Source organism: Salvelinus alpinus, chromosome 2, assembly GCF_045679555.1.
Source record: "Salvelinus alpinus chromosome 2, SLU_Salpinus.1, whole genome shotgun sequence".
NCBI classification, from domain to species: domain Eukaryota; kingdom Metazoa; phylum Chordata; class Actinopteri; order Salmoniformes; family Salmonidae; genus Salvelinus; species Salvelinus alpinus.
This window is the reverse complement of record NC_092087.1, coordinates 100622820-100644212: the sequence shown is the minus strand read 5'-3', so window position 1 is coordinate 100644212 and position 21393 is coordinate 100622820. Positions and strand designations below refer to the sequence as shown.

At 45.0% G+C, this 21393-nt stretch overlaps 1 protein-coding gene across 6 annotated transcripts in view; it reads left to right on the top strand.

The window, feature by feature from the left end:
• The window catches only part of LOC139546301 (intercellular adhesion molecule 3-like), a 70105-nt gene that overhangs the window by 27813 nt on the left and 20899 nt on the right, over nt 1-21393 (top strand). The window contains exons 2-3 of one of the 6 annotated variants that reach the window (XM_071354534.1): nt 7982-8150; nt 8349-8428. The exons of 2 other annotated variants lie outside the window; for them this stretch is intronic. In XM_071354534.1, coding sequence (XP_071210635.1) covers nt 7982-8150; nt 8349-8428 — 249 coding nt within the window. Of the gene's footprint in view, nt 1-6066; nt 6284-7981; nt 8151-8348; nt 8429-17439; nt 17682-21393 lie in introns of those variants that run through there. 3 more of the 6 variants (XM_071354563.1, XM_071354524.1, XM_071354515.1) reach the window with 3 other exon arrangements.

The window sequence follows — 21393 nt, the reverse complement described above, 5'->3', positions numbered from 1 at the left end:
TGGGATATTAGATTAGATATTAAATATACATTTTCAACACGACTAATAAGCTCTTTTTTTATCTATGTAAAAACGTTTTTTGAAATAATGTAGTTTCCCCTAATGCCCTGTAGGTGGTGCTATTGTGTCACATTCACAATGCAGTTAGTGGAGTTCAATGTGTTTTTAGCCCATAGTGCTCTGGTGGAAGGTAGTGCTCTATAGAGAGAAAATGAGCCAGTCAAGAGGATTTGGACACAGCCAAGGGTGGTCAGTACCGAAGCCAAGGGTGGTCAATACCGAAGCCAAGGGTGGTCAGTACCGAAGCCAAGGGTGGTCAGTACCGAAGCCAAGGGTGGCGCAGCTAGCACTGCGATGCAGTGCCCTAGACCACTGCGCCACCCGGGAGACCAGTAACCGAAAGGTTGCTGGATCGAATCCCCGAGCTGACAAGGTAAAAGTCTGTCATTCTGCCTCTGAAAAAGGCAGTTAACCCACTGTTCCCCAGTAGGCCGTCATTGTAAATAAGAATTAGTTCTTAACTGACTTGCCTAGTTAAATAAAGGTATATACACTGCTCAAAAAAATAAAGGGAACACTAAAATAACACATCCTAGATTACATTTACATTTAAGTCATTTAGCAGACGCTCTTATCCAGAACGACTGAATGAATGAAATATTCTTATTAAATACTTTTTTCTTTACATAGTTGAATGTGCTGACAACAAAATCACACAAAAATTATCAATGGAAATCAAATTTATCAACCCATGGAGGTCTGGATTTGGAGTCACACTCAAAATTAAAGTGGAAAACCACACTACAGGCTGATCCAACTTTGATGTAATGTCCTTAAAACAAGTCAAAATGAGGCTCAGTAGTGTGTGTGGCCTCCACGTGCCTGTATGACCTCCCTACAACACCTGGGCATGCTCCTGATGAGGTGGCGGATGGTCTCCTGAGGGATCTCCTCCCAGACCTGGACTAAAGCATCCGCCAACTCCTGGACAGTCTGTGGTGCAACGTGGCGTTGGTGGATGGAGCGAGACATGATGTCCCAGATGTGCTCAATTGGATTCAGGTCTGGGGAACGGGCGGGCCAGTCCATAGCATCAATGCCTTCCTCTTGCTGGAGCTGCTGACACACTCCAGCCACATGAGGTCTAGCATTGTCTTGCATTAGGAGGAACCCAGGGACAACCGCACCAGCATATGGTCTCACAAGGGGTCTGAGGATCTCATCTCGGTACCTAATGGCAGTCAGGCTACCTCTGGCGAGCACATGGAGGGCTGTGCGGCCCCCCCAAAGAAATGCCACCCCACACCATGACTGACCCACCGCCAAACCGGTCATGCTGGAGGATGTTGCAGGCAGCAGAACGTTCTCCACGGCGTCTCCAGACTCTGTCACGTCTGTCACATGTGCTCATGTGCTCAGTGTGAACCTGCTTTCATCTGTGAAGAGCACAGGGCGCCAGTGGCGAATTTGCCAATCTTGGTGTTCTCTGGCAAATGCCAAACGTCCTGCACGGTGTTGGGCTGGAAGCACAACCCCCACCTGTGGACGTCAGGCCCTCATACCACCCTCATGGAGTCTGTTTCTGACCGTTTGAGCAGACACATGCACATTTGTGGCCTGCTGGAGGTCATTTTGCAGGGCTCTGGCAGTGCTCCACCTGCTCCTCCTTGCACAAAGGCAGAGGTAGCGGTCCTGCTGCTGGGTTGTTACCCTCCTACGGCCTCCTCCACGTCTCCTGATGTACTGGCCTGTCTCCTGGTAGCGCCTCCATGCTCTGGACACTACGCTGACAGACACAGCAAACCTTCTTGCCACAGCTCGCATTGATGTGCCATCCTGGATGAGCTGCACTACCTGAGCCACTTGTGTGGGTTGTAGACTCCGTCTCATGCTACCACTAGAGTGAAAGCACCGCCAGCATTCAAAAGTGACCAAAACATCAGCCAGGAAGCATAACTGAGAAGTGGTCTGTGGTCACCACCTGCAGAACCATTCCTTTATTGGGGGTGTCATGCTAATTGCCTATAATTTCCACCTTTTGTCTATTCCATTTGCACAACAGCATGTGAAATTTATTGTCAATCAGTGTTGCTTCCTAAGTGGACAGTTTGATTTCACAGAAGTATGATTGACTTGGAGTTATATTGTGTTGTTTAAGTGTTCCCTTTATTTTTTTGAGCAGTGTATATATATCACAAACCCCGGAGGAGCCTTATTGCTATTATAAACTGGTTACCAACGTAATTAGAGAAGTAAAAATAAACGTTTTGTTATACACTGGTATATGGTCTGATATACCACGGCTGTCAACCAATCAGCATTCAGGGCTCGAACCACCCTGATTATTATATGTCAGCTGACATGATGGGTGTGTTTCGTAAATTGCCTCCAGTGTTGCCTCAGACTGCGTTCTGGGCAGTTCTTAAAATTCAGGGCAGATTGTAATTTCATAAATTCAGCGAGTTTCATTCTCAGAGCGTTCAGAGTGCACACTGGCCGAGGAGTAGGGTTGATCCTAGCATTCTGGCCTCACAACCGCGGTCACTGGCTAACGTTGGCTAGCTACTTCCAGACACAAATGAGAAAACACGTCACTGACTATTTTACTCGCTTTAGCAGAGCTGGTTAGGCAGTTTTCGTGTTATCTAAAGCGTTAGTGACTGTAACTGTGCTGCTAGCAACAATTTAATTACGCTTTTTTGCCGACGTCTATTGTTGAGCATTCGTAAATGAATCAGTTATTTTGCGCTCTAGCGCACTCAGACGAGAATGCTCTGAAATCGGAGTAGTTAGCCAAAATACATTTACGAACACACCCAACTTGTCATAACTAATATGTTCATAACACTGTCACGACCCATTTATTTACACCGGACCCATATATCCCCTTAATTTTTAAGTTTGTTTCTTAAATCGTTTTGTTGTTGTAATGAATTCTTTACAATCATGTTTTTTTCCTCCATCATATTTTAAATAACTTGGTAAAAATACGGTTTATGACACTGTCATGCAGCATTACTGAAATTAAACTAGCTAGATGACTGGCCAGGCACTAGCCACTAACTAACGTGGACTCATTACTCATTGGGCTCCAGAGTGGTGCAGTGGTCTAAGGCGGTGATTTGGAGTCCCATAGGGCGGAACACAATTGGCCCAGCGTCGTTAGGTTTTGACCGAAGTAGGCCGTCATTGTAAATAAGAATTTGTTCTTAACTGGCTTGCCTAGTTAAATAAAGGTTAAATAAAGAAAAAATGACCAGTTCTGTGATACATTTGAGTTAACATGCTCATATCAAGAAACACATACCAGACCTTTTGTGGTAAGGTCAAAATAACATTTAGTGGACTCGTTTTTTTATGATCAGACAGTGAAACTAAAATTGATCTGTAGTTAGCTGTTGACGATTTTCTTTATTTCCCAATTAATTTGGTGATCAAGCTGAAACGGTGTTTCCCAAGTCGGTGCTCATGCCGCGTTGAAATCACCTGGGGGCTCACAACTGGGAACTCGGAAATCTCCAACCTCTGCATTCAAAACAACTGGGAACTCGGAAGAAAAAAAACGAGCTCAGACTGGGAAAATCCATTTGAACGGTCATCCAACTCGGAATTCTAACTCGGGAACTCTGGCCTCTTTCAGATCTGAAGATCACTCGTATTTCCCCAGGAGTTTTGAACGCGGCATAACTGCTCATGCCAGCGGAATCGAAAATGTGCTTTGTCAATGGCGTGTGGTTTGTCACTAGCTGTGACGTAGGGTTCAGCCAGGACTTGATGGACAGTCGGAAGAGCGAATGAAATGGTAGGAGGGACAACACAGCTACAAGTGGTTTCAGATTTCACGTCCTGCTTCACAGAGAGAATAGGTACTCGTGTCCGTGCGAATCAGGGCTGCCGTTCAATGCAATCCGATTAGATGTACCGCATGTCCAGAGTTATAAAAAACATATTGGTCAAGCTTGTTTTTTTTTTTAGGTGCATTGTCCAACCTGTTAAGTGCATAATCCTAACAGGGTGGACATTTGGAGCCAAAATTAGACACTTGAACAGGATTATAACTTCTCTATCAAACATATTTTAACATTAAAACATTTGGATAATTTTGTATAACAGGGTGGAAGTTTGTGAGTAACAACGTGGAAAATAGATCAAACTGGGTGTTTATAGTAGCTGTTGTTTTCCCACCACAGAAATGATGCCACTTCCTGAATGTGGTGTCATTGTAGGAAGTGGGTTGTTTTCCCACCACAGAAATGATGACACTTCCTGAATGTGGTGTCATTGTAGGAAGGGGTTGTTTTCCCATCACAGAAATGATGACACTTCCTGAATGTGGTGTCATTGTAGGAAGTGGGTTGTTTTCCCACCACAGAAATGATGACACTTCCTGAATGTGGTGTCATTGTAGGAAGTGGGTTGTTTTCCCACCACAGAAATGATGACACTTCCTGAATGTGGTGTCATTGTAGGAAGTGGGTTGTTTTCCCACCACAGAAATGATGACACTTCCTGAATGGGGTGTCATTGTAGGAAGTGGGTTGTTTTCCCACCACAGAAATGATGACACTTCCTGAATGTGGTGTCATTGTAGGAAGTGGGTTGTTTTCCCACCACAGAAATGATGACACTTCCTGAATGGGGTGTCATTGTAGGAAGTGGGTTGTTTTCCCACCACAGAAATGATGACACTTCCTGAATGTGGTGTCATTGTAGGAAGGGGTTGTTTTCCCACCACAGAAATGATGACACTTCCTGAATGGGGTGTCATTGTAGGAAGTGGGTTGTTTTCCCACCACAGAAATGATGACACTTCCTGAATGTGATGTCACGGAAAATCTTAAAATAAATAATAAATACAATAATCATGAAAATAAAACGTTATTGATGAGAGAAAATTGAACTAGAAGTATAAAACGATGAAGAGAGACTTTAAATATGTTATTATTTTAAGGCTTATATTTCACGTGGAAGTTGATGAATAACAACCAGAGATACAAAACTCCTACATCCACAAAAACATATAGTTTTTAAATGCATAACATTTCCCTTTCAAGATCCATATTTTTGCGTTTAAGGTAATGGACACCTGACCTTATATTTAAAGCCTTTTGAAATCCACATTTTATACTAAATAAAATGTGATATTTCCTGGGCACAGAAAACACACCGCATCTCAGCAATGACATGGCTAGCTGGTAGCTTAGCTGTTAAGAGCGTTGGGCCAGTAACGGAAAGGTGGTTGGTTCAAATTCCTGAGCCGGCAAGGTGAAAAATATCTACTGTTCTACCCTTGAGCAAGGCATTTTGTCCCCCAACAGCACCTGCTCCCCGGGCGCCGATGAAATGAAATGGATTAAGGCAGCCTCTGATTCAGAGGAAAAACACATTTCGGTTGAATGCATTCAGTTGTGCAATTGAGTAGGTATCCACTTACTCCCTTTCCCCCAAAGGGCACTGGCTACTCAGGCTGACCACTAGAAACACGGCTACTATGGTAACCCTCGCTTGATCAGCTGAGCAAACGTTCTCCAACTAGCAGCCTTGTGGTACCTTGTTAGAATGGCCATTACGGTAGCTGGTTGATGAAACTGAACGGCGCCACAGTTCTGCGACTGTTGTAAGCAATCAGCACGTATCTGATTCTGACAGCCGGTGACGTTGTAACATTTGGCCAACGTGATGACGTCGCAGCTAGAAACAGTGCGCTGTGTTGCAGAACTCAGCGCACTTATCAGGACAGAACAGAAACTGCCTTATCATGAAAACTAATTTGTGCTATTAGCTAGAATTTCACTACACTAGCTACAACTGGCGTTGTTAGTATCCCTTTCGTTTGATATTTGGATTGATTTAAGACCAGTTCAGCCAGTATGCAGCAAGCAGACACTGGCTAGGTAGCTCATTTTCGTGCACATTTCAATTTTCACAAGTACTGATTCTACAACCACTAATATTGCCTACTGTCATGTCCTTATTTGGAACCAGAACTCCTCCCCGACCCCTCCCTCCATCTTTTCCCCCATCATCCTCTCACTGCCCCTAGAGAAGGAGAAGAGGGAGTGATAGAACACTGTGTGTGTGAGAGAGATAAGAGGAGGAAAGGCCGTTAAGGGTTTCCCAGTAAATAATACTTTCACTTTCAACGGTCACCGGAGAAGCAACATCGCCTGCCGCTCGCCTAACAGAATACAGTATCCTTCACTGAGGGACACTCAGGGATTATTACGGGGAATGGAGATTGTAATACTTGTGTCATTATTGTCCCTGTATTGTGACTTCACCGGTAAATTTGACTTCTGGTCTAGTACAACGTTGTCATAAATGTGCCTAGATATTTTTTTTTCTGTTTCAATTTAATATTTTAGTACTTTATGTATTTACTATTTTAAATGAAAAAAAATGGAAAGCCTGTGTGTTATGTGGTACTTAAAACCTCTCTGGGATATGTGGGATGGTAGCGTCCCACCTCGCCAACAGCAAGTGAAATTGCAGGGCGCGAAATTCAAAACAACAGAAATCCCATAATTAAAATTCCTCAAACATACTAGTTTTTTACACCATTTTAAAGATAAACTTCTTGTAAATCCAGCCAGTGTCCGATTTCAAATAGGCTTTACTGCGAAAGCACACCAAACGATTATGTTAAGCCATTTTCCAGCCAAGGAGAGCCCTCACAAAAGTCAGAAATAGCGTTTAAATTAATCACTAACCTTTGATGATCTTCATCAGATGGCACTCCCAGGACTCCATGTTACACAATAAATGTGTGTTTTGTTCGATAAAGTTAATCTTTATGTCCAAATACCTCCTTTTTGTTAGCGTGTTTAGTTTACAAATCCAAACTCACGAGGCGTGGGCAAGTCCAGGCGAAAGTTCAGACGAAAAGTTATATTACAGTTCATAGAAACATGTCAAACGATGTATAGAATTAATCTTTAGGAAGTTTTTCTTATAAATCTTCAATAATGTTTCAACCGGACAATTTCTTTGTCTTTAGAAATGTAATGGAACGCAGCTAACTCTCACGGGTGCGCGCAAGACTGAGCTCATGGCACTCTGCCAGACACCTGGTTGAAACAGATCTCATCCTCTCCCCCTCACAGTAGAAGCCTGAAACAAGGTTCTAAAGACTGTTGACATATAGTGGAAACATTAGGAAGTGCAATATGACCCCATAGACACTGTATATTCGATAGGCAATGACTTGAAAAACTACAAACCTCAGATTTCCCACTTCCTGGTTAGATTTCTTTCTCAGGTTTTTGCCTGCCATATGAGTTCTGTTATACTCACAGACATCATTCAAACAGTTTTAGAAACTTCAGAGTGTTGTCTATCAAAATATACTAATTATATGCATATTCTAGCTTTTGGGCCTGAGTAGCAGGCAGTTTACTCTGGGCACCTTATTATCCAAGCTACTCAATACTGCCCCCCAGTCCCAAAGAAGTTTGAAGAGGACAGAGAAATAGAATATAATTTGGAGTCAAAAGGTTCTGAGTTGATCTGGCCTCTACGCCCTCCCTCCCTCCCTCCCTCCCTAGAGTTAAACTAGTCACTCATTTGACATGGTATGATTGGTGAATACTAGGGAGGGGTTGCTTCAACAGGTTCTCTCTCTCTCTGCGCGCGCGTGTGTGTGTGTGTGTGTGTGTGTGTGTGTGTGTGTGTGTGTGTGTGTGTGTGTGTGTGTGTGTGTGTGTGTGTGTGTGTGTGTGTGTGTGTGTGTGTGTGTGTGTGTGTGTGTGTGTGTGTGTGTGTGTGTGTGTGTGTGTGTGTGTGTGTGTGTGTGTGTGTGTGTGTGTGTGTGCATGTTCTTCCTCCTTGTGTGTGTGGCTATTTCTGGGTTATGGAGTGTAACATGTGGTTGATTAACATGCAGATAGATAAACACTAGACAATAATATCATCCTGTTTGGTTTGAACAATAAAATCAACAATAACAGAACAATAAAGTTTTAACTTGACCTTGGTCTTCCAGATGCTGAGTGCCTGGTGATCAGTCCTGCCAGGCTGGTGGTGAAGTATGGAGACCCAGCCTCCTCTAACTGCAGCACAGATACCCCTGTAGAGATGGGCTGGGAAACCACCCAGGGAGGGGTTGGTCTAACAGACGAGGAGGTGAAGTTCCTACGCTGGAGGGTGGACAGGTAAGAGAGGCAGACACAGCTGAGACTTTTAAAACCCACATTTTTAGCCTTTAAAGTGGCGGCTGGCTACTTTGTTGATGTTTGAACTTCAACTGTGTTATTGCCTTTATTTGCTATTTTAAATGCACTTTAAATCAAGTTGGTTATTGTTTCAACTAAGGATTGCTGTTTTAAATAAAATGTGATTTGATTTGACAGTGTGACTGAATGGAATAATAACCCTACATGCTACACAGAAGGAGGCCAGTGTCAGAAACAGCTGGACATCACAGTTTATAGTGAGTGACCTCTCTCTCTTATCTTCTCTGGTGTTTCTGAATGTATTCTTAGTATGGCTCTGCACTGTTAAATCACTGCACTGTGTGTGTGTGTGTGTGTGTGTGTGTGTGTGTGTGTGTGTGTGTGTGTGTGTGTGTGTGTGTGTGTGTGTGTGTGTGTGTGTGTGTGTGTGTGTGTGTGTGTGTGTGTGTGTGTGTGTTTCCATTTCTCCACAGAGCTTCCAGACAGTGTGTCCATGACAGGCCCCTCAGGTCCGATGGTTGAGGGGAAAGAGTACGAGTTTAAGTGTCTCATCCAGAAGGTCGCTCCAGGTAACAGTCTCACTGTGTCCTTCTACAAAGCCTCTACCGTCGGTAGAAAGACAAAGACATTGTTATACGCACCAGATGTACCAAGGCAGACCACCAAGGAACCTATTAGTGGGGAATATACCCTGCTGTGGTCCCCCAGTAGAGGTGATGATGGGGCCCAGCTCTGGTGTTCAGCCCTGTTAGGACTGGGAGAACTGGGACCCCAACCTCCTCCTGAAGTGGACTCAGAGCCCTTCAACCTCACCGTGCACTGTGAGTCCATCTGTTTCTCTGTTACTCGACTGGTGATGTCTGTCTGCACTGTTCTCATTTACTCTCTCTGCTCTCTCTGTCTTTCTGCTCTCTCGGTCTTTCTGCTCTCTTTGCTCTCTTTGTCTCTGCTTCTCTCTGTCTCTCTCTGTCTGTCTCTGCCTCTGCTCTCTTTGTCTCTCTCTCTGCTCTCTGTCTCTGCTTCTCTCTGTCTCTCGCTCTCTATTCCCTACATAGTGCACTACTTTACCCTAAGATACATCCCTAATGGCTCCCTATTCCCTACATAGTGCACTACTTTACCCTAATATACACCCCTAATGGCACCCTATATGGTCAAACGTAGTGCACTATATAGGGTAGGGGTAGGCAACCCGGTAACACCATCTGTAGATGTTCTACAGTAACAGTAACAGACTAGTTTTGACTAGTCAGTAACATGTCAACGATCTACTAACCCTAACCCTCACCTTAACCCTTATCTTAACCCTAAACTTAACCCTAAACCTAACCCTAACCCTCATCTTAACCCTAAACTTAACCCTAGACATAACCCTAACCCTCAACTTTACCCTAACCTTAACCCTTATCTTAACCCTAGACATAACCCTAACCCTTATTCTAAACCTAACCCTAACCCTCACCTTTATCCTTATCTTAACCCTAAACTTAACCCTAGACATAACCCTTATTCTAAACCTAACCCTAACCGTAAATGTAGTAAGCTTCTGCTTATCAATGGATAGTTTGTTGATATTATGACCAACTGAATAGGATTATCCAAATGAAGTGTAACTGGCAACCCTGGTTCTGGAGAGCCACAGGCACTTCATGTTTTTGATCTAAACCGACCTGGAAGACCAGGTGTGTTGGATTTAGGCTGAACTGAGCTGATCAATTTAATGTTGTCTTTACGTATACTAAATAATATACAGTGCATTCAGAAACTATTCAGACCCCTTCACTTTTTCAACATTTTGTTACGTTACAGACTTATTCTAAAATGGATTAAATCGTTTTTTCCCCCTCAATCTCAACACAATACCCCGTAATGACAAAACAAAACAGGTTTTGGGATTTTTTTGCAAAAACATTTCTAATAAACTGATATCACATTTACATAAGTATTCAGACCCTTTACTCAGTACTTTGTTAAAGCACCGTTGGCAGCGATTACAGCCTCAAGTCTTCTTTGGTATGACGGTACAAACTTGGCTCACGTGTATTTGGGGAGTTTCTCCCATTCTTCTCTGCAGATCCTCTCAAGCTCTGTCAGGTTGGATGGGGAGCGTAGCTGCACAGCTATTTTCAGATCTCTCCAGAGATGTTTAATCGGGTTCAAGTCCGGGCTGTGGCTGGGCCATTCGAGGATATTCAGAAACTTGTCCCAAAGCCACTCCTGCGTTGTCTTGGCTGTGTGCTTAGTATCGTTGTCCTGTTGGAAGGTGAACCTTCGCCCCAGTCTGAGGTCCTGAGAGCTCTGGAGCAGGTTTTCATCAAGGATCTCTCTGTACTTTGCTCCGTTCACCTGACTAGACTCCCAGTTCCTGCTGCTGAAAAACATTCCTGCTACCACCATGCTTCACCTTAGGGATGGTGCCAGGTTTCCTCCAGACGTGACGCTTGGCATTCAGGCCAAAGAGTTCAATCTTGGTTTCTTCAAATCAGAGAATCTTGTTTCTCGTGGTCTGAGATTCCTTTAGGTGCCGTTTGGCAAACTCCAAGCGGGGTGTCATGTGACTTTTACTGAGGAGTGGCTTCCATCTGGCACTACCATAAAGGCCTGATTGGTGGAGCGCTGCAGAGATGGTTGACCTTCTGGACAGAGGATCTCTGGAGCTCTGTCAGAGTGACCATCAGCTTCTTGGTCACCTCCCTGACCAAGGCCCTTCTTCCCCGATTGCTCAGTTTGGCCGGGAGGACAGCTCAAGGAAGAGTCTTGGTGGTTCCAAACCTTCCATTTAAGAATGATGGAGGCCACTGTGTTCTTGGGGACCTTCAATACTGCAGACATTTTTTGGTACCCTTCCCCAGATCTGTGCCTCGACACAATCACCTCTCGGAGCTCTACGGACAATTCGTTTGACCTCATGGCTTGGTTTTTGCTCTGACATTCACTATCAACTGTGGGACCTTATGTAGACAGGTGTGTGCCTTTCCAAATCATGTCCAATCAATTGAATTTACCACAGGTGGACTCCAATCAAGTTGTAGAAACATCTGAAGGATGATCAATGGAAACAGGATGCACCTGAGCTCAATTTTGAGTCTCTTAGCAAAGGGTCTGAATGCTTTTTAAAAAATAAATTAGCAAGCATTTCTAAACGCCAGTTTTCGCTTTGTCATTATGGGGTATTGTGTGTAGATTGATGAGGCTTTTTTCTTTAAAAATAAATATATTTTAGAATAAGCCTGTAACATTACAACATGTGGAAACGTGAAGGGGTCTGAATATTTTCCGAATGCACAGTATCAAACATGCCAAATAATTGGCAAAAGATCAGAATTGTGCTGCCTGTGTAATCACAGCCTAAACATCTGTTTCCCTCCTCAGCATGTTCCGGTCAGGCTGCTGGAAGTGCCATGGTGGCGGTGCTGCTCCTCCAGCTCATTCATTGGCTGTAAGACCACTTCCTGAACCCACTGATTGGCTGAATACATGTGATTCTTTTCCAACGCCCTCCCACGGTGGCTGTCTGTACACTTTCTGCTAACTATTGATTTATAATTGTCAGGTATATGCAGGGAGTCAGGAAGCAGCTGCAGAAGGACAGTTTTAATAACGATGACGCTAGTTAAATGAACAAAACAGGGGATGAGTACTGAACATGAAAACAAACCTATACTGCCTGATGACTGAAGCTACTGAGGGATGCATGATAGGAAGGTAGCCAAGATGACGATGAAGTCCAGGTGATGGGGCGCAGGTGTGGGTAATGATGGGGAGCATGTGTGCGTAATGATGGGGCGCAGGTGTGGGTAATGGTGGGGAGAAGGTGTGGGTAATGATGGGGAGCAGATGTGGGTAATGATGGTGAGCAGGTGTGAGTAATGATGGAGAGAAGGTGTGGGTAATGGTGGGGAGCAGGTGTGGGTAAAGATGGGTGTGGGTAATGATGGGGAGAAGGTGTGGGTAATGATGGTGAGAAGGTGTGGTTAATGATGGGGAGCAGGTGTGGGTAATGATGGGGAGCAGGTGTGGGTAATGATGGGGAGCAGGTGTGGGTAATGATGGGAGTGGGTGTGGGTAATGATGGGGAGAAGGTGTGGGTAATGATGGGGAGCAGGTGTGGGTAATGATGGGAGCGGGTGTGTGTAATGATGGGGAGCAGGTGTGGGTAATGATGGGGAGCAGGTGTGGGTAATGATGGGAGCGGGTGTGTGTAATGATGGGGAGAAGGTGTGGGTAATGATGGGGAGAAGGTGTGGGTAATGATGGGGAGAAGGTGTGGGTAATGATGGGGAGAAGGTGTGGGTAATGATGGGGAGCAGGTGTGGGTAATGATGGGGAGAAGTTGTAGGTAATGATGGAGAGAAGTTGTAGGTAATGATGGTGAGAAGGTGTGGCTAATGATGGGGAGCGGGTGTGGGTAATGGTGGGGAGCAGGTGTGGGTAATGATGGTGAGAAGGTGTGGGTAATGGTGGGGAGCAGGTGTGGGTAATGATGATGAGAAGGTGTGGGTAATGATGGTGAGCAGGTGTTGGTAATGGTGGGGAGCAGGTGTGGGTAATGATGATGAGAAGGTGTGGGTAATGATGGTGAGCAGGTGTTGGTAATGGTGGGGAGCAGGTGTGGGTAATGATGATGAGAAGGTATGGGTAACGATGGGGAGAAAGTGTGGGTAATGATGGTTGCCAGGGCTGATGGTTAGTAGACCAGCAACTTCGAGTGTTGGAGAGAGGGAGCGGGTTGGCGACTTTGGGTGACCTGACCATATCCACATAGAAATGTGAGTTATAGATCTGTCATTCTCATTGAAAGCCATTCTAAGAAGCGGTAGATCTGTTCTACATGCGGTATTTCTATGCTTCCCTTTGTTAAGCTTTGACTGATTACCATGACAACAATACTTTGATAGTATTACCTTGTAACTTTATAATTTTGCCTTATACATATAATGGAGTTCATTCATTTGACAATGTTATTACTTCCATTTGATTTCACTGTCTCTGACCATTCTTGATGTTAGTCAGCTATAACTCATAATACTTCATTGTACATTTCCTTATTATCTTATGGAGTCAGATCAAATACATTTGACTATTTACTTTGTTCATATACAAATTACATTGTTATTATCTGAGTATTGTATACAGTTTGAATAAATAACAATAATGTATCTACTACTTTGCAAACATTTTGTTTTTATACGATGACACATACTGTATATAAAAAATACATACACAAATACTGTATATACACATACTGTCACGCCTGCTCCCGCTCTCCCTCTCTGCTCGAGGCTCCAGACTGCCATCATCCTGCACACCTGTCGCCATCATTACGCGCACCTGCGCTTCATCCCGGGTCACCATCACGCGCAGCAGCGCATCATTGGAATCACCTGGACACGTTTAATTTCTGACTTCCGACTTCGGAATCTCTGGCATCGTTCTCTGACCTGAAAATTACTGATGTCATGATTTGACCTCGTTTCCCCCCACTTCCCAGTTTACCGGATTAACAGACACAATCACTGTCACCATGCAATCCTTCGTCTATACATTTCTGTGATGTTTTATGGTTAAAAGCAAGGTTCGAATTGAGGGGGTATGTGAGGACATAGGCCTTGTTATAGAGACGTGCAAAAAGCACATGTTACCACTTGTTTGTTTAGCTATAGGAAAAGCAACGGTCCAGTTTATATAAGCGATCTAGACTATAACAATGGTAATCTCCACGATTATTTCCGCAGTCTACTAGCCAATCGAAGGTCTTGCGCATCCTAAACATCACAGGAAAGGTGGTTGGTTTATTAAATACTCTGCAATGTAGAGCTATGCCTAATGCAAAATACCAAAACGTTAGAATCGGTATGGGTCTATGCATCGACCAAACAGCTTAATAACAGATACAAACATGTATTACACAGGAGAATCCCATTGAATCAAGTTATGCATTTCAGTGCAGTTGCGTTCTCACTCATATTCTTAGACTGAACGGAACCGGAAACACCCCAGCCTGTTTTGATCACAGACCATGATGAAGCCTGAACATTTAAACTGCTTGTCATTGATTTAGCCCACAATTGCCAACAGATTTCATACATCTGAATTGACAAACAAAAGCCTGACTTGGATCCCGATTTGTCCCCCCCCCCACGTCATATGTTTTTACCAATTAGGCTAAATGTATTCCTATTCATTTGCATAGGCTAACCATTGAGATTAATGTTATTTACCATCTTCCGCTTTTTACGAATAAACAGGCATTTGTGTACACAATATCATTTCAATGCCCCCCACACACACACATTGTTACTTATCTTACCGATCCCAAAGTGAGCTCATTTCCACTCCATTCATATGCAAATACATTTGATTCATACACTAGCTTGTCTGGCTGGCATGGTTTCATTTTAAACAGGCATTCCCTTATCTACACTGAAATAATTTATGTCCTCAATTATGATTTAAAAAAAATCATAGCTCATTAGTACACCCTTGTGGTTGAATATATATATATTGCATGTCTTATGATTCAATGAATCATGTTGAACTAACAAATACCACCAAGGGATACGTCACAATTTACAATAACGAACACCGTATGAAACAGCTGTGAAAACCAATCTAACACTATTTTAGACTTAAATACATAACCATTGATATTTATATGGTACATGTGTGTCAATTTACATTCAGATTTTTTTTTGTACACTCACATGGAAATCAGAGTGAAATACAGAATTCTGGTGTGTGGAATAGAGAGGAGGTGGGTATTGTGTGGATGGGAGGTTCTGCCTGTCACTTGTTTTTCCAGCAGGTAGTGGACTCGAAGAGGGAAAGTCCAGGCGCTGCTGCCCTCTTCGTTCTGAGTGTTTGCAGTGCTCGTGTTTTCACAGCTAATCTGTGCAGCTCACATGATGTGCCCAGTATGATAGTTGTCTTGCTCTTTCTTAGCAGATAATGACAACATGACAATAACAGTAGCTGATGTAATGAAAAGTTGGGGGGTGGTTGGTAATGAAGGACATTACCAGGTGGATCCATGTCTGGGTGTCAGGCAGAAGCCCTAGATCCTGGAGAACAGGAGCAGACTAAAGGGAACAGGGTAGAAGACAGACGTAAACAAGAAAACAATCTAGAGGCAAAATAAACGCACACCTGTTTAGGTGAGGTGCTGACTAGCAGAGTGGAACACCTATTTAGGCAAGGTGCTGGCTAGCGGAGTAGAACACCTATTTAGGCAAGGTGCTGGCTAGCGGAGTAGAACACCTATTTAGGCAAGGTGCTGGCTAGGGGAGTAGAACACCTATTTAGGAGAGGTGCTGGCTAGCGGAGTAGAACACCTATTTAGGCGAGGTGCTGGCTAGGGGAGTAGAACACCTGTTTAGGTGAGGTGCTGGCTAGCGGAGTAGAACACCTGTTTAGGAGAGGTGCTGGCTAGCAGAGTAGAACACCTATTTAGGTGAGGTGCTGGCTAGCGGAGTGGAACACCTATTTAGGTGAGGTGCTGGCTAGTGGAGTGGTTCTGATTGATTAAAGTGACACCTCTAACCTAAACAACACTCCATTATAGACTACTGTCCTGATCTGGGTCACTGTTCCTGTTTGATGAAAGACACCTCTAACCTAAACAACACTCCATTATAGACTACTGTCCTGATCTGGGTCACTGTTCCTGTTTGATGAAAGACACCTCTAACCTAAACAACACTCCATTATAGACTACTGTCCTGATCTGGGTTACTGTTCCTGTTTGATGAAAGACACCTCTAACCTTAACAACACTCCATTATAGACTACTGTCCTGATCTGGGTCACTGTTCCTGTTTGATGAAAGACACCTCTAACCTTAACAACACTCCATTATAGACTACTGTCCTGATCTGGGTCACTGTTCCTGTTTGATGAAAGACACCTCTAACCTAAACAACACTCCATTATAGACTACTGTCCTGATCTGGGTCACTGTTCCTGTTTGATGAAAGACACCTCTAACCTAAACAACACTTGATTATAGACTACTGTCCTGATCTGGGTCACTGTTCCTGTTTGATGAAAGACACCTCTAACCTAAACAACACTTGATTATAGACTACTGTCCTGATCTGGGTCACTGTTCCTGTTTGATGAAAGACACCTCTAACCTAAACAACACTCCATTATAGACTACTGTCCTGATCTGGGTCACTGTTCCTGTTTGATGAAAGACACCTCTAACCTTAACAACACTCCATTATAGACTACTGTCCTGATCTGGGTCACTGTTCCTGTTTGATGAAAGACACCTCTAACCTTAACAACACTCCATTATAGACTACTGTCCTGATCTGGGTCACTGTTCCTGTTTGATGAAAGACACCTCTAACCTAAACAACCCTCCATTATAGACTACTGTCCTGATCTGGGTCACTGTTCCTGTTTGATGAAAGACACCTCTAACCTTAACAACACTCCATTATAGACTACTGTCCTGATCTGGGTCACTGTTCCTGTTTGATGAAAGACACCTCTAACCTTAACAACACTCCATTATAGACTACTGTCCTGATCTGGGTCACTGTTCCTGTTTGATGAAAGACACCTCTAACCTTAACAACACTCCATTATAGACTACTGTCCTGATCTGGGTCACTGTTCCTGTTTGATGAAAGACACCTCTAACCTAAACAACACTCCATTATAGACTACTGTCCTGATCTGGGTCACTGTTCCTGTTTGATGAAAGACACCTCTAACCTAAACAACACTTGATTATAGACTACTGTCCTGATCTGGGTCACTGTTCCTGTTTGATGAAAGACACCTCTAACCTAAACAACACTTGATTATAGACTACTGTCCTGATCTGGGTCACTGTTCCTGTTTGATGAAAGACACCTCTAACCTTAACAACACTCCATTATAGACTACTGTCCTGATCTGGGTCACTGTTCCTGTTTGAAGAAAGACACCTCTAACCTTAACAACACTCCATTATAGACTACTGTCCTTATTTGTCTCTCTCTCTCTCTCTCTGTTATCTATCTCTCAGAGAGATTGGGCACCAGTGTCAATGATAGAATTATTTATGTGACAATGCAGATGTTGGTTGACTGGTTGATATATCTGCCCTCCTGCCTATACCCTCTTACTCTCCACCCCTGCCCTCTATCCTCTCCTATTGTCTCATACAATAATCTATACTCTTATTTATTTTTTGGGCGCGTGCACTGCAGTTCTCCCTCGAGTTCGTGACCTCGACTATGACTACCACTGCTGTAGATAATAGAAGACTCAGAGAGAGAGAGAGAGAGAGAGAGAGAGGGGAGACAGAGGAGGGGTCGGTGGGGTGTTTTCCAGTAAAGAATACTTTCACTTTCAACGGTCTTCTGAAAGGAAAAGTTCGAGCACATTTCATCTTCAACTCGTCGAACAGAATAGCGGAATACTTCACCGAGGGACGTTCCTTGATAGTTAGATGGAAAATGGAGATTGTAATTGGTCTCCTTCTTTCGTCATTGTCTCTGTATTGTGACTTCACCGGTAAGTTAGACTTCTGTCTAATTCCACAACTCTGTGACAAGTGCGGAATTAAGTTGAGTTTAATAGTTTAGGTATTTTTCTGTTTTGTTACCTTAAATATATTTTAGTACTGTGCATTTGATTTCAAGTATTTTAGATAACTAATGACTGACAGTGAATGGTTGAATTCTTTAGGAATATATCCTCCCTCCCTCCATTGCTCAATGACGTACTAAATTCCATGTGTGTGTAGGTGTTAGTGGTGCGCAGGTCAGCTGTTTGTTCACCCACACCCGCTCGGAATTACTAATAACCCGTCCACAACAACCCGACTAGATGTGATAAAGTGAAAGTCTGAGGGCCGCACCCAACCCGCAATTATAGAAAATATGCAATAGGCTACAGTCAAAGACCGCGGAACGATTTTTTTGACAGGGGGAGCAGGATTTAAAAAAAAATCTGATTTAGATATAAATGATAATTTCCTACATTTTGGTAGGCTATTTGTTAGTCGACTATTCTATAATTAGATGCATGTAGCTTCTCTTTTGTCATTATATGTTGACCTAGAATACTAAATTAACCCTTGATCAACAGAATAATGTAATAGATCGATAGAATGAACGCTTCAATCTAGTTGACGTCTTTAAAGTTTTCTCTGTCATCTTTCGCAGAGCAAAGACGTTTAGAGACCGGCGAGAAAATACAATAACGCAAAGAAACGGGAAAGATTTTCTGTGCAAAATGTCCAAATGACATCAATTTGACCGGTTGTAAGGTGAAATAATTTATGTTACCTTTATTTAACTAGGCAAGTCTGTTAAGAATAAATTCTTATTTTCAATGACGGCCTAGGAACAGTGGGTTAACTGCCTTGACCCAATGTGTTTCTAATAAGATTGTTGTTCGGCATCGATGCGACATATTTTATGTGGTTGAAATACTATCAGGTTTTATGCTGTTTAATGATGAAGATAGCACCTCTACTGATGGTATATAACTGAGCATTGTATTCTCTCAAGATGCAGAATTTTTTTATTTTTTTATTTCACCTTTATTTAACCAGGTAGGCTAGTTGAGAACAGGTTCTCATTTGCAACTGCGACCTGGCCAAGATAAAGCATAGCAGTGTGAACAGACAACACAGAGTTACACATGGAGTAAACAATAAACAAGTCAATAACATGGTAGAAAAAAAAGAGAATCTATATACAATGTGTGCAAAAGGCATGAGGTAGGCAATAAATCGAATAATTACAATTTAGCAGATTAACACTGGAGTGATAAATCATCAGATGATCATGTGCAAGAAGAGATACTGGTGTGCAAAAGAGCAGAAAAGTAAATAAATAAAAGCAGTATGGGGGGTGAGGTAGGTAAATTGGGTGGGTAGTTTACAGATGGACTATGTACAGCTGCAGCGATCGGTTAGATGCTCGGATAGCAGATTTTTAAAGTTGTTGAGGGAGATAAAAGTCTCCAACTTCAGAGATTTTTGCAATTCGTTCCAGTCGCAGGCAGCAGAGAACTGGAAGGAAAGGTGTCACGTTCCTGACCTGTTTTCTGTTGTTTTGTATGTGTGTGATGGTCAGGGCGTGAGTTTTGGGTGGGCATTCTATGTTGTGTGTTTCTATGTTGGTTTAGGGTTGCCTGGTATGGCTCTTAATTAGAGGCAGGTGTTTTGCGTTCCTCTAATTAAGAGTCATATTTAGGTAGGTTGTTTCACTGTGTTCGTTGTGGGTGGTTGTTACCTGTCTCTGTGTTTGTGTTCTGCACCAGATAGGTCTGTATCGGTTTTGCACGTTTGTTATTTTGTAAGTTGTTTGTAGTGTTCACTTGTTCTTATAATTAAACATGTTGAGCACTGGCTACGCTGCATTTTGGTCCTCTCCTTCACCCCAGGAAGAAAACCTTTACAGAACCACCCACCAAACCCGGACCAAGCAGCGTGACAACGGGCAGCAGCAACAGCAGCAGCAGTACAAGGAGGAATGGACATGGGAGGAGATTCTGGACGGAGAAGGACCCTGGGCAGAGCCAGAGGAGTGTCGCCGTCCCAAAGCGGAGCTGGAGGCATCAAAAGCGGAGAGGCGTCATTATGAGGCGCTTGCAAGGCAGAGTGGCTGGTAACCCGAGAGGCTCACCCAAAAATTTCTTGGGGGGGGGGGGCTAAAGGGGAGTGTGGCGAAGCCGGGTTGGATACCTGAGCCAACTCCCCGGGCTTGCCGTGGAGTGAGAGAGCGTCGTACTGGTCAGACACCGTGTTATGCGGTAAAGCGCACGGTGTCCCCAGTACGCGTGCTTAGCCCAGTGCGGGCTATTCCACCTTGCCGCACTGGGAGGGCTAGGTTGGGCATCGAGCCGAGTGCCATGAAGCCGGCCCAACGTATCTGGTCTCCAGTACGTCTCCTCGGGCCGGCGTACATGGCACCAGCCTTACAGGTGGTGTCCCCGGTTCGCCTGCATAGCCCAGTGCGGGCTATTCCACCTCGCCGCACTGGCAGGGCTACGGGGACCATTCAACCTGGTAAGGTTGGGGAGGCTCGGTGCTCAAGAGCACGTGTCCTCCTTCACGGTCCGGTATATCCGGCGCCACCTTCCCACCCCAGCTCAGTACCACCAGTGCCTACACCACGCACCAGGCTTCCAGTGCATCTCCAGAGCCCTGTTCCTCCTCCACGCACTCTCCCTATGGTGCGTGTCTCCAGCCCAGTGCCTCCAGTTCCGGCACCACGCACCAAGCCTCCTGTGCGTCTCCAGAGCCCTGTACGCACTGTTCCTTCTCCCCGCACTCGCCCTGAGGTGCGTGCCCTCAGCCCGGTACCTCCAGTTCCGGTACCACGCACCAGGCCTAGAGTGCGCCACGAGAGTCCAGTGTGCCCTGTTGTTGTTCCCCGCACTAGCCTGAAGGTGTGTGTCCTTAGCCCGGTACCTCCAGTTCCGGTACCACGCACCAGGCCTACAGTGCGTCTCAGCCGGCCAGAGTCTGCCGTCTGCCCAGCGGCGCCTGAACTGCCCGTCTGCCCAGCGGCGCCTGAACTGCCCGTCTGCCCAGCGGCGCCTGAACTGCCCGTCTGCCATACGCCGTCTGAACTGTCCGTCTGCCAGGAGCCTGCAAAGCCGCCCGTCTGCCATGAGCCTGCAAAGCCGCCCGTCTGCCATGAGCCTGCAAAGCCGCCCGTCTGCCATGAGCCTACAGAGCCGTCCGCCAGACAGGAGCCGCTAGAGCCGTCCGCCAGACAGGAGCCGCTAGAGCCTTCCGCCAGACCGGATCAGCCAGAGCCTTCCGCCAGACCGGATCAGCCAGAGCCTTCCGCCAGACCGGATCAGCCAGAGCCTTCCGCCAGACCGGATCAGCCAGAGCCTTCCGCCAGACCGGATCAGCCAGAGCCTTCCGCCAGACCGGATCAGCCAGAGCCTTCCGCCAGACCGGATCAGCCAGAGCCTTCCGCCAGACCGGATCAGCCAGAGCCTTCCGCCAGACCGGATCAGCCAGAGCCTTCCGCCAGACCGGATCAGCCAGAGCCTTCCGTCAGCCCGGACCTGCCAGAGTCCCTCAGCCCGGACCTGCCAGAGTCCCTCAGCCCGGACCTGCCAGAGTCCCTCAGCCCGGACCTGCCAGAGTCCCTCAGCCCGGACCTGCCAGAGTCCCTCAGCCCGGACCTGCCAGAGTCCCTCAGCCAGGACCTGCCAGAGTCCCTCAGCCAGGACCTGCCAGAGTCCCTCAGCCAGG